We start from the raw sequence: 24,717 nt of genomic DNA on the forward strand, positions 1-24,717 counted from the left end.
TAGGGGCCCTGTCAGGGGGTGGAAGTCAGTGGTAGCAGCACTGAAGAATGCACATACCCAGGTACCCCTCTTTCATTTCCTTATGTTTCCACCCATGTCACCTTTGCCTGAAGAGCGGATTAAATCCCATGCGAACCCCTCCTCTTCCAGTGACATGACGGCGTGCTGGGGGAGGGGCGGCCGTGAGGTGGCAGGGCTGCCTCAGCCACAGCAAATTCCCAGACTGAAATAGTAAAGGACAATCGATTGTACACCCTCCCCACCTAGTCACACCGTTACAGCTGGAAGCGCCAGTCTGGCACGCACGCAGAGGCTAACCTGGGCCTGACGCTGCGTGTATCCATGGCCGGGACCGTCTGTACACAAGCCGGGCCTATCCCGGCGCAGGCAGCCCGCGTGCAGGGTCAAAGAGAAACCAGCAGTCTGGAACAGATGCGTCCCCAAAGCCGCTGACGGGCTGCACTTTGCTGTGTCTGGCGACTGCCATGTCATCATCATCATAATCATTATCATCATTGTCATTATTAATATCATCGTCGTCATTATTATTAAGCTTGTCGTGGGTGTGGGACCCTTCAAATCTCTGCAGAAGCAGGCCAGCAGCCATACTTCTGAGTCAGTGGCTACCAATATCCAGGCACCAAGAAGTCCTGTTCTACTGTCTCAAAGACCTCTAGTGTGCACCTTAAAATGTCACACCCACATCTGAGGTCCAAGACATCATCTGGGAATGAGCATACAGAATCTAACCAGAACTTCGTTTCAGGAAAAAAAAGTTAAACGTGGCTAGGTCACTGTTTAAGAGAGCCCTTCCCCCAGAAAATTAGAGTGCAACAGTCACCGTCAAAGAAAGGTGGTGGCTTTGTGTTGTGTGTGTGTGTGTCGGCTCTGCGTGTGTGTGGCTCTGTGGCTCTGTGTGTGTGTGTGGCTCTGTATGTGTGTGTGGCTGTGTGTGTGTGTGTGGCTCTGTGTGTGTGTGTGGCTCTGTGTGTGTGTGTGGCTCTGTGTGTGAGTGGCTCTCTGTGTGAGTGGCTGTGTGTGTGTTGTGTGGCTCTGTGTCTGTGTGTGTGTGTGGTGTGTGTGTGTGTGTGCAAATGCAATATGTCTCGCATTTGCGCGAGATTAAGCTATTGGCATTATAAATGGCAATGCCATTTTATTATCTGTTTTCAAAACCAACCCATAAATAAAAGATTTGTCTTTACAAATGCCAATAGCTCTAACTTTTTCGAAGGCGAGACCTATTGCATTGTAAATGCGTGTTGCTCTTTCTCTGACCAGAAATCTGTGAGTGATCTCTCGCAGTACATATTATACCACTTCCTGTTACCTCTCTACCTAGTTCATTAGCGTGGGTCTCATAAAATCCCTCGAGTTTAGATTTCAGAAAGGGAAAGCATTGAGAATTTTTCGTCGATTTCATCCTACATTGAGGTAGTAAGGGCAATGTCTGGTTATAATTGACCTGTCTTGTAGAAAGAGGCCTCCAACAATTTTTTCAGATGCCATTTTCATCTGACTGTCTGAGTGTTTCGGACCTTAAGCAACTGTTTCTTTAGTAGCTATTCTGGAGGTGTGCTCAGTATGTATTTCGAGGATTGTAGCCACATAGGACATGCTGTTACATTGATATTTTAGGTCTGGTCTTGGGGCAGCTTTTGCTGTGCCTCCTATTTTCGAAAATAATAACATAGATTATGCATACGTGTGTGTGTGTTGGGGAAGGGTCAGCCCTCTTGAACCATTGCTTTGTTTAATGTAATTCACATTTTGCATTGACCAAAAACGGAATACAGCTCAGGACAATGAGTCAGAACACCTAACCCATTGGCTGTCTTGCACTCCCTATAGGTATTTCATCTGATAAAATATGCACACCCTCCTGAAACTTAGTGCAGTTCAATTCCAGGGCTAGTTTACCCGGACTGCTGGGTCACTCCTATAGTTTATGATGCATTAGTTATTGTTTTGCATAGTCAATAAGTTTGCAAAAAATTATAAATTAAAAAAGATATATACAAAAAACGACTAATTGCCAAGGCCATACAAATGTTTTCGAATGCCATTTGTCCATTAAACTTCACAAGAAATGAAACGTTCATTCTTCTGTCGGAATTATATGGTACTATAATGCAACATAGTGTTCCGTTTTTCTTAAACAAATACATTCTACTAAGCGTGACGGGCAAAGCAAAAAATGAGCTGCTTGTCAGAAACTTTGGGGTAAATACGTTCTTGGAAAAGCCACCATGCGATGAAGGTAGAAAAGTGGTAACTAACAAGTACACGCTTTTGTTAATAGTAATTCATATATTCACACAGTCACACGCACCATATATCCACAGCGTGAATACTAAAGATAATTAAAAGGTGCCATTTACTAACTTTACCAGCATTTTATTTAAAGCCATCCTTATACAATAAGTAGATGAATCAGATTAAAAAGAGGAGGCATTTCCAGACTTAGTAACATATTTCTAATGGTTAAACGCAGCATTACTAAAGCTTCATTCACCTGGACTCGGATGTTTGTCAATTTGTAGTCGTTTTCAGACCGACTATGCTTCCACACTTGGCATTGAAAGCCATGGGCTTCTGTTGTCAGGGGCGTAACGCAGACCCCAGCAGCCTGTGCGACGCAGATGGAGGCTCCAACGCTCCAGGCGCCATCACACTTTCAGAGGGGCCCATTCTGCTTAAAGCCACTGAATATCTGAGAGATCTGAAAGAGACACGTTAGTGAAAGATTCCTTACCTTAGAATATCCCCAGGCGTCAGAGTGGATCCGGAAACTTTTGTGTAGCAGTACTCTTACGCGTCGGTAGGCGTCGTCTGCAGCTCCGCGTCCGTCGTCGGCGTCGTGGGCGCCGTGATGATGTCGTTGGAGTACTTAGACGCCGCATCCGCGTGCTGACGTCAGTTCTTCTTTTTTCCGCGCCAGGAAGCGCAGATCTGGAAAAAGCAGTAACCCTTAGTCAATTTTTGACTAACTTTTTTGGATCATTTTTGATCATTTCTCGAAGTCTTACGACTCCGATCGGTGCCGTAGGGATGCCTGGTTTCAAGCACTGCGAGGATTGCGACCGCACGATGTCGGTCACGGATCCTCACCACCTGTGCCTAACTTGTCTAGGCGTCGACCACAACGACAAGGCCTGCTCCGACTGCCAGGCCCTCTCTTCAAAAGCCAGGCGGGAGTGGTCCCACAGGCGACTCGAACTCCGGCAGTCGGCCCCGCGCCGTGAGAGGTCCCGGTCCCACGGGAGGTCGAGGGACAGGTCGCGGACTCGGAGCCACTACAGTTCCGAGAGTCGGCACCACTTCTCCGGGTCGAAGTCGTCGTCAGGTAAGAAGCACAAGAAGTCGAAGAGGCGTCATCGCTCTTCTGACTTCCCCTGAAGCTCGCGCGATGCGGCCGGGGGTTCGGGTGACACCGCCCACGCGGCTCCTTCGGAGTCACGGGCGTCGCGTCCCGCTCCACACCCTCCGGTCCCTGGGCGAGACGCGACGCCGGAGGAGATCGAGCGCTTCCTCATGGCCATGAGGTCCCTCTCTCCTCCGACGGGCTCCGCGGCGCCTTCGGGCCCAGCGGACCCGTCTGGGGCCCATAGCGGGTCGAGGGCTTCAGCCCGACGCCTCTGGCGCCTTCGGGCCCGGTGCCGCGAGGCCCACAGTCCCGACACCGCTGGCGCCTTCCGGCCCAGTGCCGCAGGGTCAAGCGGTCCCAACGCCGCGGCTCCTTCGGGCCCGGTGCCGCTGGACCCCACTGGACCTTCTTTGGGATCTGGTTCGTCGCCGGTGGACCTTACGATCCCCCCGGCGTCGGTCCGTCCTCTGGCGCCGTCTTTGGGCGGCGCCACCCCCGATGCCTCCTTCGCTCTGGTTCCGACGTCGGAACGGCGCCGCTGGGCGCCGCTTTCGACTGCGTTTGGAGATTTTCACTTCTATGAACCGGCCCCATTGATTGAAAACCCTGAGTATCAGGAGATGGGTGATGAGGAGGATTGGGAGGGGTCTGATGACCCTCTGACCAAAGAGTGTCAGTCTCAAGAGGACTGGACAGGGGAACTTGGGGAGGCCAGTGGCCTGGACACCTCTCCAGACACTGGTTTTGTCTCCCCTCCTACCGTGGCTTCGGAGGAGGGGGCAACCTATAGTGTGGTGTTGATGAGGGCTGCCAAGGCCTTGGGCCTTGAGCTCCCTGTCGCGGCCGTGAGGACGAACCTCCTCACTGAGGTCCTTAAACCGCAGTCAAGCCTTGACCGACGTTCTTTTGGACATTTGGTCCAGGCCCGCTACGGGTTCGCCCGTAGATAGGAACGTGGCCAGACGCCACCGCCCGGCCCCGGGCGACCCATGTTTCCTGTCCACCCATCCCATCCCCGAGAGTCTGGTCATCCAGGCCACCAATTCCCAGACCGCATTCCCGTCGGCTCCGCCGGACAGGGAATCCAAGAGGTACGAGCAGTACGGAAAAAAGATCTTCTCCTCCCTTAGACTGGGACTGCGGTCTTCCAACACCGCATGCCTCTTGGGCCGCTACACCCACTCTCTGTGGGAGACGGTTGCGGAAGTGCTGCCAGAGTGTCCGTTGGAGGTACGGGCCAAACTCGGCCAAGCCTTTGTGGAGGGTCGGGATGCAGCCAAATATTCCATCCGGTGTGGGCTGGATACCACCGACTCACTAGGTAGAGCGATGGCAACGACGGTGGCGGTTAGACGCCACGCCGGGTTGAGGTCCGCCAACTTTTCAGGAGATGTCCAAAACACTCTGATGGACATGTCATTTGATGGCCGTAGCCGTTTTGGCGACAAGGCAGACCATGCGCTTGAGCGCTGTAAGGATTCCAGGGCTACGGCCAAGTCCTTGGGCCTCTCGGCCCCGCGCCAGCAATCGGGTGCCTTTCGCTCCTTTCGTGGCCAAGGAAGGGGCATCCCCACACGTGCTCCCAGCCACACGCCGCAGACTGACATCCAGCGCGGTGGCGGCTGTGGAAATCGCTGTGGAGGCGGTCGGGGACAACGGCGAGGCCAGTCCACACCTTCCCCTGCAGCATCCGCCTCTAAACCCTCCTAGTCCCTGCTTCTCGGCCCATGTGACACCAGTGGGGGGCAGGGTTTGCCATCACCACTCTCACTGGCGCACTGTCACTTGGGACAGGTGGGTGCTGCAGATCGTCCGGAGGGGCTACTCCCTCCCCTTCGAGACGACCCCTCAAGCCAAGCCACCGCAACACCACCGCGTATTGGGGGATCACTTGCGGCTTCTGCAGGAGGAGGTTTCGTCCCTCTTGGCCAAGGGGGCCATCGAGCGTGTTCCTGGGCCAGAAGTAGGACGTGGTTGCTACTCCCACTACTTTCTGGTACTCAAGAAGGGCAAAGGGGGCCTACGCCCTATCTTGGACCTACGGAACGTCAACGGCTTCCTCCGGAAGGAGAAGTTCAAGATGCTGACTCTGGCTCAGGTCTTAGCTGCCCTGGACCCAGGAGACTGGATGGTAGCGTTGGACTTGCAGGACGCTTATTTCCACATCCCCGTCCTGCCGGCCCACCGGCATTAACTGCGGTTCACGGTAGGCCACGAGCACTTTCAGTTTACTGTGCTCCCCTTCGGCCTTACCAGCGCCCCACAGGTGTTCACGAAGGTGATGGTGGTGGTCGCAGCTCATCTGCGCAGGTTAGGGGTTTCAGTCTTACCCTACCTCGACGACTGGTTGTTGAAGGCGGGCTCGCCCCAGACAGTCGTCAACCACCTCCAGACGACGGCAGACCTCTTGCACCAGCTGGGGTTCTCCATCAATGTGCCGAAGTCGCACCTGTTTCCCTCTCAGAAGCTCCTTTACATCGGAGCGGTTCTCGACTCGGCGCAGTTTCGGGTTTACCCACCCGAACAGCGGGTTCGGGATATACAGGCTCTGATTCCAATCTTCCAGCCTTTATCCCGAGTTTCGGTCAGGTTGACGCTGCGGTTTCTGGGGCTGATGGCTTCCTGCATCCTTCTGGTGCATCACGCCCGGTGGCGGATGCGGGCTCTGCAGTGAGACCTGAAGTTTCAGTGGGCCCAGCATCAGAGCAACCTGTCCGACCATGTCCTGATCTCAGAGGGCACTGCGAGACAGCTGCAGTGGTGGCTCACGGACCGCGATTGGGTCAGCGGCAGATCCCTCTCCCTTCCCCAACCGGAGCACATAGTCGTGACGGACGCGTCCCTCCAGGGCTGGGGAGGCCACATGGGAGAGGCGGAGATCAGAGGCCTCTGGTCTCCGGCGGAGTCCCGGCTCCATATCAACCTTTTGGAGCTGCGGGCGATTCATCTAGCACTGAAGACATTCCTCCCCTTTGTCAGAGGGAGTGTAGTGCAGGTGTTCACGGACAACACCACCGCCATGTGTTACTGCAACAAACAGGGCGGGGTGGGGTCGTGGACCCTCTGCCAGGAGGCTCTGCGCCTCTGGCAATGGCTGGAACATCAGGGCGTGACTCTGGTGGTTCAATACCTGGCAGGTTCTCTGAACGCCAGGGCGGACGAACTCATCCGCCGCTGCATGATGGATCACAAGTGGCGTCTAAACTCGGAGGTCGCGCAAGGTCTCTTTCTGCAGTGGGGAGAGCCTTGGTTAGATCTATTCGCCACCGAAGAGAACGCGCAATATCATCAGTTCTGCATGTTGGAATTTCCAAGGCAGCACTCGCTCGGAGACGCTTTTCGTCGCGAGTGGAGTTGCGGTCCGTTGTACGCCTTTCCGCCTATACCACTTCTGCCCAGAGTGCTGAAGAAGATCAGCCACGACCGGGCACAAGTCATCCTTGTGGCTCCGGACTGAGCACATAGGTACTGGTATCCCGAGCTACTCAGTATGTCAGTCGATCCCCCGGTTCGTCTGCCTCTTCAGGAGGACCTTCTGTCGCAGCAGCAGGGGACGGTCCTCCACCCGAACCTGTCCAGTCTCCACTTCCATGCTTGGAGATTGAGGGGTGACAGTTGAGGCCATTTGACTTGCCTCCTGAAGTCTGTAACATCATTCTGGCAGCCAGGCGTCCCTCCACAAAGTCGGTATACGCCTGCAGGTGGAACAGATTTGTGGCATGGTGCACAGCAAAGGCTGTGGATCCTCTCTCTGCCCCTCTTTCTGAGGTTCTTCTCTTTCTTCTTTCTCTTGCCCAGCAGGGCTCTGCTCTGGGCACTATCAAGGGCTACCTTTCTGCTCTTTCGGCCTTTTTAAGGCTGCCTGATCAACCGTCTTTGTTTAAGTCCCCTATCGTTAATCGATTCCTGAAAGGCATCACGCATACGTCCCCTCCTGTGCCCTTTGTGATGCCTCAGTGGGACTTGAACTTGGTTCTTACTTTTCTGATGTGCGCTCCCTTTGAGCCACTTCACAACTGTCCTCTTCGCCTTCTCACTTTGAAGACTGCCTTCCTGGTAGCCATCACCTCTGCCAGGAGAGTGAGTGAGCTCCAGGCTCTATCCTGTAAACCTCCTTTCCTTTCAGTCCATCCGGACAAGGTTGTGTTGCGGACAAGGCCCTCTTTCCTACCCAAGGTAGTCACGGCCTTCCACTTTGGGCAATCCATCACCTTGCCCACCTTCTTTCCGCCTCCGCATCCCTCGAGAGAGGAAGAGAGGCTCCACCGTCCGGATCCAAAACGTGCGCACTCGTTCTATCTGGACCGCACACGCCCGTTCCGGGTGGATGGCCAACTCTTTGTTGGTTACGTGGGCGCTAAGAAGGGGAAAGCGGTGCACAAGCGGACCATCTCGCGGTGGATCATCTTGTGTATCCAGGCGTGTTACTCCTTGGCAAAGAAGGAACCCCCTGTTGGGCTGAGGGCTCATTCCACTCGAGCCACAGCGACTACAACTGCCTTGGGCCGAGGTGTGCCCTTGCATGACATTTGCCAGGCGGCTACGTGGGCCTTGCTGCACACGTTTGCAAGACACTATTGCCTGGACAGTCAAGTCCGGAGGGATGGCTTCTTCGGCCGTTCTGTCCTCCAGGACTTTCTGGTATGATTATTGGTTCGCAGACCCACCACCGGGGTTGGTATTGCTGGGGTATCTATTCTAAGGTAAGGAATCTATCACTAACGTGTCTCTTTCAGATGCACAAGTTACTACTTGTGTAACAATATATCTGTAAGATACATTAGTTAGTGATAGATTCCTTACTGACCCACCCATCCTCCCCGTTCTGCGAACCAATATCTAGGGTTAAGGTCATCCCCTTTCAGGGCCCTAGTTTCAAGGCACCAGTGTTGGTTTTTAGCATAGCTCTGCGTTTCTGACGCGGAAAAGCTGTCTAAGAACTGACGTCAGCACGCGGAGGCGGCGTCTAAGTACTCTGACAACGTCATCACGGCGCCCACAAAGCCGACGACGGATGCGGAGCCGCAGACGCCTACCGACGCGCAAGGGTACTGCTACGCAAAGGTTTCCGGATCCAGTCTGACGCCTGGGGATATTCTAAGGTAAGGACTCTACCACTAACTTGTGCATATGGGAGACTCGCACCCCTTTTTCACATTCTGCAGGGGGGGTGAGCATCGCTTTTCTTACACCACTGTCTTGTCTAATATCGATCATGCACACACTGCTTTTTGTGCCTCACGATTGCACACGTTTTGTTTGCATTTAGTACTGATTAAAATGTGTATTCTAATGTGTCCCGCTCCTCTGTTTTTTCTCCTCTGCGTAAAGCTCCTGTCTCATCCCTTGAATCATCGAGCAGTATCGAACAAGAAAAATACCTCCAGGCCCTGGTGAATGCAATCTCTTTTCATTTCAAGCAGAATATCACTAGTACCATCAAAAGCAGACCAGCGATTGCCTTATCTCCAGGTAACGATTGGTAATGGTGTGTTTTCTCTTATCTTCGCTGAGCCAGAGCCATTCCTCATGTGCATGTTCTGCAGTCTGTCTCGTGAAGGTTTCAATGTCTCTGTTGTGTGGTCCACCCACAACCTTTCTTTTCCCTTTGTCCTGGCCACACCCCTCCTAGAAACACTTATACCCCATTCCAAGAATGCAAAGGGGGGTTTACAACGATCTCTCTCGTCTCAGTAAAGGTGGACAGAGACAGAGTTTTGCTAGTAAGTCTGTTTTATTTTAGTCCCTTCTTGACCATGTTTCATAGTATTTGTAAAATGTCCCCTAATATGAAATAAAGAGGGGATCAAATGTCCAAGTTACTATTTTAAAATATCAACATATGCTTTATAAATATAATTACGGTAAACTGTTTGAGGCTGAATTAAATATATCAGGGTGAAACAATTAGGATTTCTGTAGATTCAAGTGGGCAGGGTTGCAGTCCTAACCCTGCAGCTTGCCACTAAATCCTATATTTCAGTCCAACCATGTATATACGATTATAGTAAAGATTACTGCAGAGTTTACTGGCGCTTGTTGAGAGAAAGACGAAGGTTATTTTAAAATCAGGCAGAGGATGGGATGAGGTGATATCTGCAGAAGAGTCATATTTTATACCTGTCACTCTTACATGAGAACTGTGCCAATATCAGTTTTCAGTCCGCGATAAAAATATCAATAAACGCCACTTGCTCTAGATTTAAGAACAAATGCAAGCAGCTATCAGTATTTTTAGGTCTCGCCTATGCAGCGCTCATTCGCTGCTTAGGAGGAGACCTTTAGGAATTGATTCGGTTTTTCAGCAAAAAACGGGCCTGTTTTGCATTGCTTTCAATGGCAACGCGTGCACGTTTGGCGATTCCCTTGAGGGTGGCGAGCTTTGAAACCATCTGTTTGTAATTAACTTGCAAACAGATGGTGCCCTTGCTCGCTCCCGCAAGAGAAACGCTGAGTGTGCTCTGGGCCGCACTCCCCCCACCCCTCCCACTTGTTAACCGGCGGGCTACGCCGCATGCGTGAGTTTGTACTTGTTAAAGAAATGAATGGGAGAAAACTGTAATTCGTAATAATGTAATCAATTAAATTAGAACTGACTCCTCGGACATACTCTACATTTCATGGCCAGGTGCATTTTATGCTTTCGCAGATATCCCTACATTTCATGCCTAATGCTTGATTCCCTTCATTTCGTGACTTGGTTCCACTACAATTTATACCAGCTGCCGTGCAAGTTTGCCCAGATAAAGCATTATTTCCTAATCGTCCGCCCCATGCTTATGACCCGGCCGACCACAGTTCACACCTGAACCACACTTTACAGTTTATCCCCATATGCCGAGAGCTCTTATGCCAGGATCGCTCGCAGGTTAGGTCGCTTTATATTTAATTCCTGGACAACTACTTGTTGATCTCTCGTCAGTTACATTTCATAAATAATTCCCAGGGTTCGTGCCCAGCCGTAGCCCCCCCCACATCTCACTCTTGGATGAGCAGTACACGCTCAGGTGACTTTCAAATCCAGAGCCCCTGTATTTGATGTCGCCCACGGATTCACCTGAATAGGATTGCACAACATGTCTCTGCCTGGCTCCTGAGTGTCTAGCTAATGCGCCTACATTTTACAGCTAGGAAAGGCCAAGTACTAGCAAGCACGTCACATTGTTTGAGGAAGCGCCAGGCTGCGCAATGGGAGGCCGGGGCTCGTTGCCCTTTTTCGCACACGCAGCCTTTGCCCTCCAGGGGAGAACCCAGGTGCCAGGGCGGACTGTGAAGAGCTGATTGCAGGAAGGGGGAGGGGCTAGGAGCTAGTCGTGCATGTTCACCGTCGTGCAGCATGTGGAGCTTCCGTGCTCTTTGTCCCCAGGCGTGCCCCATGCACAGGGTCGCCTTTGTTAGGCCAGTCATTGCGGCCCTGTCACCCCATGATAATAAGTTTATGACCACTAGCCGACGCAATCCTGAATTTTACTAATATTGAATGTGAGAGAGGACTAATGAGCAACACATTAATATTTAAGTGTTAGGCGGAAGCCCAGCAACCGAAAAGGAAAACAAAATCAGACTGGCAAAAATGGAAATCTTTAGGAGCCTGTTTGATCAGCGCAGAAAATAATCAGTTGGTATTCATACTAAGTGTGCATTTTACAATTGAACTTGTTAGGGCTATACTGTTACCCATGAGAGACGAGACACAGATATACCCATAAGAGATTAGACGCAGAGCTTCTGCGTGACAAGGAAACAAACATTCTGACCTCTCTGTAGTAAATTCGATTACTCTGTGTTGTGTAAGCCTGTGCATCTTTTTATGCTTTGTCTTCATTTTAAAGATTTATTTTTAATTAGTTGTTTAAAATGTAAAACTGCCACGTACAGTGCCAGGGATATTCGTCAGAGTTGTTTTATAACTGAAAACGAGAAATATAGAGCTGAACAGAACACAATGAATGGCTTGGGGCATGACTGCTGGGTCAGACATGGCAACCTCGACGCGACACTTTTTTGCTATATGTGTGCGTTTACTCCCATTCTCATTTTATCATAGCGTGTTTAGTTATTATATCAGTCATGTCTCTGTCACTCTCACGCACTGCTTTAATTTTATTTTTTTTCATTGTTTTTCTTTTCTGCCTGGACGCACTTGCTTTTCCATTCATGCAAATGTGCCGCCTTAAGTGACAGAATAATTGTCTGGCAACCCAAGTGGAAGATCAGATAAACAGGCACAATTGATATCCTGTGGATGTTCTGAGAAGCCGTGGGGGCTGCAGCGGGTTAGAAGTGCCGGAGCTCAGCAGCAGCTCGCCACCTTATGTCTATCTTTTCACTCGAGCCACTCTGCCCCGTCCCTGGCTATTCTTCAGCCTTTTGTTCTCCTGGCCGAATTGTAAGCATTCTCTCCCCCTCCGTGGATGGGTGTTTACTACGGTCTTCTAAATTCAGCAGAGCTCATCAACGGCTCATCGAACGGTGAGCTTATGGGGCGGAGGGAGGGCTACGACTCATGGGGGTAGATGAGAGTGAGAGAGAAGCACTTCTTTCACACTTCTGATTAAGTTACAGAAATGAAAACACGTCACGGAGGGGTGGACTCCTTTACCTTTCCGTGCACAGAGACTGTGGACATGTTGCATTGCCTAACACCCAGTGGGCCCAAAGCTACGCCGCGGAGCCACAGGCCTCAAACTGCCACCCACCAGAAAATAGTAGTTCAACAAGTCTTCTCTTGGGTATTTTTATTCACGGTACATGGTTTAGTGGAGCATTTACCAATTTATTTGCCTCTTGGAGCTTTGCGGTTTAGTGGCAGATTGATGTATTTGTGATTTTTCGCACAAGGCTTATCCAAACGAAGTACCCTTTCACCATGCTATCCAAGAAAATGAAGGCCATGAGCTACTGCACATTTGTACCCTCCCTGTATGTAAATTAAAGGCAGTGCAACGCAGCATTAAAGGTCTGGCTCAGAAGCAAGTTGAAATGATGTAGAATTTATCAACAGTTACTTTGTTATTAACAACATCGCTGCCAATCACTAGTGAGCAGAAGATTGATGTTAATGTCTGCGAAATTTAGTAACCTTGCGGAAATGTAACTATTTACTCCTTTTAAAACACAGCTCGTATTGACACTTTTTTTTCCTAAAGAACAAAACAGAGGTGTGGCAATTATTGTAGGGAAACACTAAATAAAAGTGCTTTGGTACCTGTAAATTCCGCTTTTAATGTAGTTCTGTGCTTACACCGGGTAACTGGAACTTCTGCATTCACTGCTTTAGCAAATCTACCCTTCCTTTTTAGACCTCCGAGACGGATAGTCGTGTTTTAGATTTTAAAATATAAAAAACATGTAGGGGAGCTACATATATTAGGGAGTTATGGGAGGTTGGGGGGGGGGTTAACCTTCAAATAGGCCATCTATATCGCACCCAGACAATTCAAACGTGTCTATAAAATATAAAGAAACAAGCATTGGCATAGCCAACTGGTCTCGCCTTTGGGACCTTATAAGTGTCTAGCCATGCAACAGTTGATGTTGTTGCACCAGGGATATTGTGCTGAGTAACCAAATACTTATAAGGTCCCAAAGGCGAGACCTGTTGGCTATACGAATGCTTGTTTCAGTGTTCTTCAAATTTGTTTTTTTCTGCTTCGTTCCCCAACGTGTCGTTAAACTTATTCGGTTTTCAGCCTTCAAAGCCTATATGACTACATGGGTATTTAAAGCTTATCTAACACTTCCCAAAACAAGAATTTTGTTGGCGAACATCTTTAACAGATTTCAGTTTTTTGATTGCAAAACTAATTAACTGGCACACCTTTTAGATTGCAAAATGTTTCTAAGATTTTACTTAAAATCTTTAAAATTAGATTTTGGGTGCTCTTTAAAAATGACCTGCCACCTCTTCTGCTTTTTTCCTCACCCAGGAGAGTATTTATTTAGTAAACAGGGATAGGAGTTGTGAAAATGATGGGTGAACTTACTTTACTGAACGTTTAGCATCAGATTTCCATATCTTATCAATGCAGGAGTTTATACTGTACTGGCCAGATGTAGAATTATCCTGGTGCAAAAATTTGTTGCAGTTTGCGGTCTGTATTTTTGTAACCCGTTTTACATTGTGCAAACTGACCATTGTACTAATGGGTTGGTGCATAAAAATGTCAAATCTTAAGTGCGTTGCAATCTGATCAACTTAATTTATATTTTTTAGGTGCTTGCAAATTGCGACTTAGTTTCATTGGATACAGTCGCTGCTATGGTAACCTGTAAGTGTGAGCATTTAAATAGTTTTTTTAGGCAACCCTATTTCCTTGAAGGAAATCGGACTGTTTAAAAACAAAATGAACTTTTTTTTACAGTTTCGTTGAGAGTTGGCAGTTGTCACCTGAACCATTGTCTATTGTTCCAGAAATCTTTCCCAAAATTCACTACGGGTAAAGTGCCCCCTTCCCTTTTGCAGATTAGTTACCACCTTAACTTGAATGGGGTTAACTTTTCAATGGGTTTCAACCAGAATTACACGTGTAATAAGTTTATGCATAGGGTATACATTTGTATGTAGAGGTATTTGGAAGGGACGCCCGAAACACACCACTTCCAAATACTAAATGTGTATGTATCGCAATTCCATTTTAGGAGTCAGTAAAACTTTACTGACCCCTACAATGTAATATATTCAGAGGATAACCCTTTTTTGTGGTTGCAAATTCGGAAAAAAAGGTAAGTACATCTGGATTGGTATATAGTTCAAGTCACTGTCATCTACAACCACCAAATATAAGTGATTTAGCTGTGTGGTTTGTCAGTGTGCTTGTTTATGTGGAGAGAATTTTTACTGCACATCTTCTTGATTTACTGCAGGGGCGGGTACTTATAGAAGCTGCTTTAAACTGAGCGGAGTTGACTGTGATTTTCAGATCTTTAATGCAGGTGGCCTGTTGCACCTAAAATCCAATTTAACATTGAAGCCGTTGAGTTAAAAATAGTAGACATGATTGACATGATTGCCATGTCCTTGCCTTCAGCCGTAAGCATGTAGGAACTCTTTTTATACTAGAAAACATGCACACACATTGTACAGTTTACAGATCAAATAAACAGCGATGATTCTTAACATACTTGCACGTGAAATCACTTTGGATTAAAATATATCAATAACAATCAAAAGATTCATAGATGAATTCAGATTTTATTTTAGTTGCCATTAAATTGAGTTCCTTTGTGACGGTAATCTACCATGCGGGTGCATGTGGTTTCAAAAGCGTGTCAGCTTATTCTACTTAGCTTTAATCACTGGAACATTGTTTAGGTCACCCTCAGCCCACGCAGGTCTGTTACATCTACATTAAAACCTTCAAACTTAATGCATTAATTCATCCATTCATTATTTAGTTAACTCATTGTCTTATCCATCAATCATATCTTTTAATTCGTCCCATATGTGCCATGTATATGTTAATTTAATTGGAAAAACAAAGCAAAAGTGTTAGGTGCTCGCAAATCCTGCCCTTGATTCATAGTATGTGGGAAGAAACACTTTTTGGCTGTATTTGGCCGTATGCTAAAGATAAAGATAGTGAGATAGAAGAGCACAAGTGAGTTCTTTGTTTCGATACCATCAGCTCTTTGAAACTGCTACAGCAAATGCAAGAAATGAGCACGGGCATCGCCTGTCATGGCGGGGTTAGAATCAACAAGTTCATGATGCTCCACCTGCAGTAATATCAACCCTGCGACCCTTCCACTTCACACTCTTCCCTTCAACAACAAAGTCCTAAGTCACCGCCTCAACCCGATTGTTTGGACCAGGGTAATCCTTAGACCACTTGTGCCAACCCACCAGTTACAATTAAACTCATAAGTTGTCTGGCAGAGTGAGGGGTAGATGTCTCTTTCAAGTTGTCAGCTGGAACAGAAGGTTCAGCTAAAGACTAAATAATAAAACACCACTTGAACCCCTATGCTGTAATTTGGAAATTAGAGGCCTCAATCTCATTAGGCCACAACTGGATCATCCAGCACATGTCCTTCTTCCAAAAATCACTGCTGTGCCCTCATGTCCTGCTCCCATTGCCACCGATTTAGAAGATATCTGCCCACTCCAATTACTGATTACGCATTTGCATATACTGCATTTGTTAGGAAGCCTCCTTTCACGAGAGGGCCATGTCCATTTCACCACAGATGTAATCAGAATAATTGGCTTTCTCAGGGATTGTCTTTATTTCAGTAGTCAGTAATTTCGCCACCTTGGTTGTCCCTGACCCTCACGCTAGCACTACTCTCTGGATTCCACTTCCACAGTAAATGTTCTGCTTGCACAGTTGATGTCCAGTGTCCAGTGCCCCAACCTTTCCCTATAAAGCCACCTCTCTCCATAATGTCATTTTACATAGTACAACTCGGGAACAAAGGAAGCACAGAAGTAAGTTTTGGACTTTTAGTGCTAACTTTGCTCCATTGCTAGTAAAGTAGTAAAGTGCCTTCCCTCCAATGTAGCTCCAGCTGATCTTGTGTAGTCTTTTTTGACAGCTGATGAATTAAATGTGTGTAGCGCTATATGAAATTAGTGTGAGGCATGTATACTACCCAGATCCAGTACACATAGGAGAGATGTACAAGTGCATCCTTGCCTCAATTTTGAAAGCATTAACATAAGTGCCAGCACTTTCAATATTGTAGAGATATTCCCATACAGCAGTAACAGATGTTGCATAAATCTGAAGTTACTATGCTGGAGACTAACCTTTCCTAAATGTGTTATGTATTCAGACTGTCAGTTGTCGCTTAAATTGTGTTCCATGCTTTCTTGTATTTTCTCTTGTTTGTCTGAATTTTTATTGCATTTCATTTTTATTTTTTTCACTAACTCCAGGAAGTGAAAGGAGGGCCTCAAGAATGTCAACTGTGGTTAAACAGGTTGGCCCAGGACAATTGGATGTGAGTCTGTCCAATAGCTTTGCACGTGGAGGTTAGTAGGACCGAACTCGTAATTAGAGTATTATAATACAGTAGCCTTACAAATAACACAGAGTTCCCTTTCTCTGCTTCTCGGAGATCACAGTACCCTCAGTAGGAAATATCTAGAACAGACTGCAGAGCAGGTCTCTACTAGGTACTGAATCAGTTTCTAACTAAACCACTGAGCCAGCCTATTTACTAGTTAATTGGACCATCACCCTCAAATAAAAATATGGGATAATGCAAGTTACACCAAATATTACTCTCTAAATTATAGTTTGTATTGGTGCATTACCATCATTAAAATGTATTCTCCACCATAGATTGTAAATAATGAATGCTAAATTGTTTCTTCTCCATTAAAGCACCTTATGCCAAAGGACTTTAGGTGACAAAATAATAGGCGTTTGTCTTGCAAGTGACTGGCTATTCCCCCTCCCCCTCACCTTCTTCAAAACCCTTTCTAATCTGTCCTTTCCTATGCTGTATTAAAGTTTGAACTATCCTTCCTCTTCAAATTTATATAGGTTGTTTGTCGCCTTCTGGTTGTGCACCGGATTGCAGAATATTTTCAGATCCCTTATTATAACATATGCTATGAACTTGGGTAATCCCGGCACGATACCTTGTTTGTGTTTTTTTATTTTTTCATACATCCCAGACTTACCCGAGGCATCTGGAAGTTAATAACTATAATTATTTGTTAATCCCTATAGCTGTATGCTCATTCTTTTTAGCACAAGTGACATAATGCGTTATCTAAAAACTGCATTGACGCTATTGAAGACAAACAAAGCCATTAGTAATTCTTTTGGTGGTAAGAGAGGATGTGCTGGCACTGTGGCAAATGCATAATATCTTTGCTACATGTCTTGTATAGGTCTTATAGCTATCTTTTGGACCATACCTAATTTGTGCCTAAAGGTTAATTCTAGAACTAAACATGATACACTGAAAAGACCCCCAGCAGAAATTCCCTGTTGTGGCAATAGGACATGCGCCGTCATATTTGCCTTCTATGCTGTTTTGTCATATAGGATTACAGATTTGGTGCTTTCAGATAAATTAGCACCTAGAATTATTTTGAATTTATTGACTCCAGTACATTAGCCCACACATGGTGTCCCATGTCTCCTACCATGATTTCTAAAGCGCAATTACTTCAGCACCATCACTGATAGAGGCATTGGAAGTGATGGGGTCATGCAAGCTTTGAGCAAGAAGGTTCTGCCTGTATTTCGTGCTGCAGTCTGCCTCCCCAAAAGATCAGTGGAATTCTGTGAATACCAAAGCATTTGTTTGGGGTTTGAGCTGCACTGGCCCCCTTTTGTGGAGTAGTAAATTGCAAGAGTCTGTGGATTGGAGTAGTGATGTAGCCCTTGCTCCTGCACTGCCACTAATACAAGGTAGCAGTCCTCTCAACCCGGCAATAGTAGTAGGCACCCTGGCAGAAGGAGCTTGCTGATGTGATGTGATGAGCGGAGACAGGGTTGCAATTACTCTGAGACATCTGTGCTGGATGTGGTTGATATGGCATGGATCCCTTGATTCAGCAATCTAGAGGATTGAGATGGCTGTGGCCTGAATATAGACATTTATCCCTGCAATTCTGAGGGCACACAATCCCACCTGCTGTCAATGTGGATGGCACAAACTGCACTGGAGACGCACATGAGGCCTCCAACATCCATGGAACATGGATTTCTCCTTGGTCTCAATCCTGCTGTCGGAGTGCGTGGGGTGGAGACTGTCAGTAACACATCCTCATTAGAGGAGAGAATGCTGAAATGGCTACACTGGAGAGTTTTCACAAGAATGTTTATTGCATTAAAGCAATAGGGAAGGGCATTGAGTGCAGGTTGGAGGTCATATTGACAAGGGTGTTGGTTTTGGTGGTTGAGCTATCCTGGTTAGCAGTGGAGAAGGGAACTGTAGCACCTGAAGCCTTAATAACCAAGCAACAAGAGACAAACAATTTGGTTGACAATTTACAGCTCTGTGCAATAACTTCATTTTTTGATGTCTAGGACTATTTGGAAAAACTAGAGTATTCCTGAACATTGATCAATGTCCAGCTGCTGGGCTGGGGAGATCATGATGTAGAGATAGACCTACATGCTTCTGCTGAGTCTTTTTTTCCAAATTAAGATGGGCCACAAGCACCACACTTCGATCTGATCTTGTTGAAGAAATCGGGACACCTAACCGCAAAAGTGGTGGTGTGAATGGCCAGGAACTGGCTTTAAATGAGTAGCCTTAGCATGAGACAATCCTGAGATGGGCCGCAAAAGGAGGGCAGTTTTTGCACGGAAAATAACTACTACTCCTGTTATTTACCCCATATTAGGCCAGTCACTACTGCCTGGAGAAGAGACAAAGAACTTTTTTGCACATGGGCGGTCAAAATCAATGTACAGTACCTAAATCTACTGAGGCTGGTTGTGTGTGACATTGTCTAATATTAAAACAGAAAATGTGAAAGTGGAGTATTGCAAAGCAAAAATGCCACTTTGGTTTGTATTTTTCTCCCTCTGCTGCTGGTTGTAGGACTGGCCCTCGAGCTGTACATAACGTGCCAGTGTATTTCTATTCCTTTTCCTTTATAGGTCTCGCCTACGCAGCACGCATGCGCTGCCTAGGAGGGGACCTCTTGGAATCGATCGACTTTTTTGGCCAAAAAACGTGCCTGCTTTGCATTGCTTTCAATTGCAACTTGTGCACGTTTGGCATTTCCCTTTCGGGAGCGAGCTTTGGCGACATCAGTTTGTAATTATCTTGCAAACATATGGTGCCCCTCCTCGCTCCGGCAAGGGAAACGCCGTGTGTGTTGCCTGCGCGCTCGGTGCTGCGAGCCACTGGACAGGAGCATGGCACAACTTAAACAGATAGTGGCCCCGCTGGGCTCTTACAGACTATAGCTCAGTGCAGACGTCATTATCAACAGTTTTCTCACTCGCCAAACCAACCTAAGTCCCTGTTCCACGACAGGCTAAAGCAACGTTACAATTACCGTCTGAGGTGCTATGGTGCACGCTGCCCAGAAACTGAAATATTTGAAGGGGCAGGGCAGCACGAGGGCGGACGTATGACTTCTGTTTTTTTAATATTGTCGGTCGATATGGTATGTGTTGCATAGTTGGTGTGAAGTGGTATGCTGTGATATTGTATTGTATTATAATTGCATTTATATAGCGCTTACTACCCCTGACGAGGCATCGAAGCGCTTTTTCGGCGAGTAGCACTCTACTCCGGGACCCATAGAAGATTACTGTTGAATTAGTATAGTGAAACATGCAAATACATTTTGAGTGGTGGATAGGTTAGTCAGTTATTTGGATTTTGAATGATAGCAGAAGGATAGAGGAGGACAAAGGTTTGTATTTATATAGTGCTTGTTGACGCACGCTATTCAGGAAGTCTATAAAGGATTCGTGGTGAATTAATATGGTGAAATATGAAGTAATTTTAGTGGTGGATATTAGTGAGTTACTTGGAGTGAGAAGAATAGCAGAGGGATAAAAGGTGAAGAAAGATTTGCATTCATATAGCACTTTTTACCCCTGATGGGTGTTGAAGCGCTTTTCTGGCGAGTAGCACCCCACTCCGGAACCCATAAAGGATTAGTGTTGAAAATTAGTATAGTATAAATATGAAGGCATTTGATTAGTGAATATGTTATTCAGTTATTTGGGTAGTATATTAGTATAGTTGAATATGGAATTTAAAAAGTGAACATGTTTGTCTGTTAATTTTGATTGAAAAGGATAGTGGAGGGATAAAAGAGTGAAGGATTTTCTTTTTTTTTAGGTCTTAGCAGTAGGAGGAGGCTTTTGGATGAGTAAAAAGGAGTTTTGGAGGGGAGGAGTCAGAGGGAAGAGTTTAGAAAGGTTTGGTATGTGCATTTATTCCGGTCTGTTGCTCCACTGATAGACTGTGGCCACCAGCTTCCCTCAGATAGCCAAAACGGCTAGATAGTTTGCAAATTTTAGTCTCTGGGCATGCTTCCTTTCACTCAGCATTTGGAGGCCTCTACTTCATAGCTGCCCACTGGCCCTTGCCATATGAAACACATTCAGTTAGTGCTAGTTTTTAGTGAACAGGCGTTGCATTCTGGGACTTGAAGTTTTGATTTCACCGCTACCTGTGTTGATTCAAAACACCAGCATGCAAAGTGCTATTGGATAAAAACCAGGGACTCGCTGAAGGTGCCATTCATGATACACGGCCACTTGGCCCACATGCCATCCTAGCAACCTTTCTCCTGATGTAAATATTGTATTACTGCACCCCTTGATCACTTTAGACTACTGTGGTTAGACCTAAAAAAAAGAGTGCCAAAAAAATGGACAATTAAGGTGTGCTTTTAAAGAATCTGGCCATTGCTCGTTTGACCTGAAATGGGCCCGGTAACTTATTTTGCATTGGTAGGCTGGGGGTGGGGTCACAGAGACTTACAATTCCCAAACAAGAAAGGTGAGGTCACGCGCTGGTGGTAAGATCCCTATAGTTTATTTTTACATGGCTTGTACTTTTTAAAGGCATTGGAAAGAATACACAAATCACGTTCAAGTGTTCTATAAACTGGTGTGTTTAAAAAAAAATATTCTTGAAATGTATAATTACATCATTCACTCTTTGTGCATCTTGTGCGTGTGATCGCTTCGAAACTATATAACCCAGGTACACCTAAGGAATTTAAATCCATTATCCGGTCTCATGCCCTAATTAACATGGCTCCAAAAAAATAAAAAAAAATAAAAAATAGTTCGCCCACCTCCGTATCTAATGCCATCAGCACCATATGGCACGGGCGCCTCCAGAATTAAACACAAATGCTTGCTTAAATTGCCCATCCAATATGCTGGCCCCTTGGGGAGGAATCTTGGGGTGCATCCCCAGCTCTGAAGAGAGCCTCGCATACTCACATCATTGAGATGACAAAAGCCCTCCTTGGAATCGAAGCTCCGACCTGGGAGGTGGCCAGCGCCTGAGCCGTCTCCAGCTGAGCCGCACCATGGGCCTCCGAGGGTACAGGGCCTCACATATCACGTAAAGGGGCATATCTCGGCAGAAGGACCCAGCAGGGGGCAGATCCTGAGTCTTAGTGGGACATAAAATCACCTATTATTTTCCAGGTGGGAGGTCGGGCCTCATGACAGGGGGTCTGATATTCACACTTCGCTGTGCGCCGATACATTGCAGACCTCGGAGCACTTGAAAGCAGCCTCTTGCATAGGGGTGGACTTTGACCTCAGAGACCCGCCCATCCCACCTGAGCACTCTCAGGGGTCACTCTTCATCTGTGACAGGGTGGGCTGGGGTGACTTTCAGATGCTGCAGTCAGCAAGTGAGCATCGTGGAAATCCCATATAATTTATTTATTTATTTATTTTAAGAATTTATAAAGCGCAAACTGTCACCATTTCAGGCATCCTGGCGCTGACAGAGTCTGAGGAGGGGTTGGGGGGTGAAACAGAAAAGGATGTGAAACAGAAAAAGGGCGTGGGCTAGCCCGGGAAGAGCCACGTTTTGACCTTTTTTCTAAAAGGTAGGAGTTCATCGATCTGTCTGATCTCGGTGGGAAGGGAGTTCCAGAGCCTGGCGGCGGTAACCTCAGAAGATCTACCTCCAGATCTGACCTTCTTAAATCTGGGGATGACTGCCAATTTGGCATCTGAGGAGCGGAGTTGTCTGGTTGGGGCGTACCACCCAAATTTGGCTTGTAGGGGGGCTGGGCCGCAGCCGTGAAGGGCCCTAAAAACAATGCAGAGGGCCTTAAATTGCACTCTCTGTCTAAGAGGTAGCCAGTGCAATTGTGCCAACGCGGATGCTCCATGGGATCGCCTCGGGAGCCCCAGAGCCAGTTTTGCAGCCGCAGATTGGACTCTTTGGAGCCTATCTAATAGAAACTCCGGGGCCCCGAGCAGGAGGGCATTGCAGTAGTCCAGCCTGCTCAGGATTGTACATCTCACTACTTGGGCACAAGCCTGGCTTGGTAGGAGGGGCAGCACCTTCCTTAGAGAGCGCAAAATGGCGTAGCAACAGGCAGAGGTTTTCTGAACATGGGTCTCCATGCTGAGCTTGTGGTCAAGCATGACCCCTAAGTTGCGGACAGAGTCTGCAGGCTGTACATTGGCCGCTGTCTCCGGGGGCCAGAAGTTGCTAGGGAACGGCCGGGGGATCCTCGAGCCACTATTAAACAGCACTTCGGTTTTCCCGGCGTTGAATTGGAGTGAATTATTCTTCAGCCACCTTGATGTCTCCCGCAGGCAGCTGTGTAGGATCTCAATGGAGATAGAGTCCTCTCCTCCTGCAAAACGACATAATGTTTCCCCCACAGAGTGGCATGGCTGCCGTTCACCTGTGACAGACATGGGTTGGTATCGATCAGCGTCACCTTTGATTAAAGTTGTGACTCACAATACAAGCACAGGTCAGGGGAATGCAATTCTCCTACCTCCCTTTGCAAACGAGACCCCCTTAAAATAATGGTAATGTAAGTTCCGAATGAATTCTGGCCCCCAGAGATTAGAGACAAACCTCTGCCGGTTGCCTCGGTTCGCAACCTGGGAGCCATGCTTGACAATAAATTAAGTATGGAAACACAGGTGACGAAAATCGTGGGGACCTGCACAGCCCTGCTCCGCTCATTCCGGAAAATCATGCCACTTCTCCCGGCACAAGCCCGGGCGTCGATAGTCAGGTGTACGATACTTAGTCGCCTCGACTATTGTAACGCCCTGCTCCTGGAGTCTCCAGTCTCATTGTTGGATCGACTACAGCGAATTCAATCTGCCGCCGCCAAGCTGGCTCTTGGCTGGACGAGGAGGGCTTCGGCCACAGCAGCTCTGGCTGAGCTACATTGGCTACCCTTAAAACAACGTGTGGCTTTCAAGTCCCTCTGCATTGTCTTTAAGGCTCTGCACGGACTTGGACCCAAACCTCTGCAAGCCCTGTTTCGGTGGTACACTCCTGCCAGAGATTTACGCTCATCCTCGGCCTGTCTGGTAAAGGTACCCAGATTCAATAAAACCAGAACAGGGGGCAGATCCTTCAGGGTTGCAGCGGCCAAGTTGTGGAACAGTATGCCCACCGACATACGTCAGATTTCTCAGCTTCTGCCATTCAGGAGATGTATCAAGACCTGGCTCTTCCCCCAATAAATGCCCGTCTGTCTGTTCTCCCGGTTAATCGTCAGCAGAGTATTCTCCAGCGCCAGGAAGCCTGCAAGGTATCAGTCGCGCTTTACAAATACTTAAAATAAAATAAATAAATAAATAAGTGGAGGAAATAACCCCCCTCCCAAACCCCCATGGCAACCAAGAAATGTACCACTGCCCCTTCCAGCCACCCAGACCCTCTTCCTCTGACTCCTGTCCTTATCACTTCCCAAAACAAGCATTGGCATAGCCAATATGTCTTGCCTTTGGGACTTTATAAGTGGTTAGATATCCAGCACAATATCCTTGGTGCAACAACATCAAGTGTTGCATGGCTAAACACTCATATGGTCCCAAAGGCAAGACCTATTGGCTATGCCAATGCTTGTTTCCCTTTGTGACTGCTATACAGAGGTGTCGGAGTTTTCAATTGAGGGAATTTGGTATTAATTTTTCCGTATGGGTTTTGATAGCACAGCTGTCATAAAGACCTATTGGCAAAAATATACATTGAGTGGGTTATGGATCAGTCGTTGGCCATAGAATCTGTTTTCCCAGCCCAGTGGAGTATTTATTTCTCACATAACGCTACTGTTATTTAGGTGTATCCTTCCTCCTCAACTCAGTCCCTTTTATTGAACTTAACGAAGGACTACTTTACAGCTATAACCCTCTCTTTCTTTTATTGCTATCTCACTTCTTTGCATACAATCCCTCTAGCCAGCATCATCCGCTCTCACGACATCATCCTCTCTTCAACCGATAGGTATATTAAAACTGCTCCACAAAACTTGTTATGTCTATGCATCCTTGGAATACAAGTCTCATGTGTTTTCCCTGATCCCAGTGGGAGAAGATTTTGTTTTATAGAGTTTTAATTGGTTTGTCTTATAAATTCACTTCCCCATCTGTTCTTCGTCATGAGTTTTTTCTTTTACTATGTTTCATGTTTATATGTTTGTTTTGTTCTGCTTTCGCTTGTTCTTTGATGTACTTCTCACTGACAATTAGCACTGCTAAAACAACTGCTTGTGGACGTTGTGCTCTGGCCCTGCCTACATCATCGGCTCCCTTTCTTGCGTGTCAGCCCTTTTCTGGTTTTCCTTCTTCTCTCAGTTGTATTGCCTTCCTTTTGCCTTCCCAACTGGAACCAGGGAGATGAGGGGTTATCCTTCGTACTAAGGAATGTCATAGCTTTATCCAATGCTTCCTTTATCAGTGCAG

General features: G+C 47.2%; 1 protein-coding gene across 5 annotated transcripts in view; it reads left to right on the forward strand.

Annotated features, from left to right (window-relative positions):
- SBF2 (SET binding factor 2) overlaps positions 1 to 24,717 on the forward strand; it is a 2,158,806-nt gene that overhangs the window by 1,612,621 nt on the left and 521,468 nt on the right. For 3 of the 5 annotated variants that reach the window (XM_086955965.1, XM_086955960.1, XM_086955962.1), the window contains exons 28-29: positions 8,699 to 8,839; positions 16,248 to 16,343. In XM_086955965.1, coding sequence (XP_086812091.1) covers positions 8,699 to 8,839; positions 16,248 to 16,343 — 237 coding nt within the window. The remainder of the gene's footprint in view (positions 1 to 8,698; positions 8,840 to 16,247; positions 16,344 to 24,717) is intronic. The other 2 variants (XM_086955963.1, XM_086955964.1) reach the window with 1 other exon arrangement.

The sequence above is a fragment of the Lissotriton vulgaris genome, chromosome 2_1 (assembly GCF_964263255.1).
Source record: "Lissotriton vulgaris chromosome 2_1, aLisVul1.2, whole genome shotgun sequence".
Lineage (NCBI taxonomy): Eukaryota > Metazoa > Chordata > Amphibia > Caudata > Salamandridae > Lissotriton > Lissotriton vulgaris.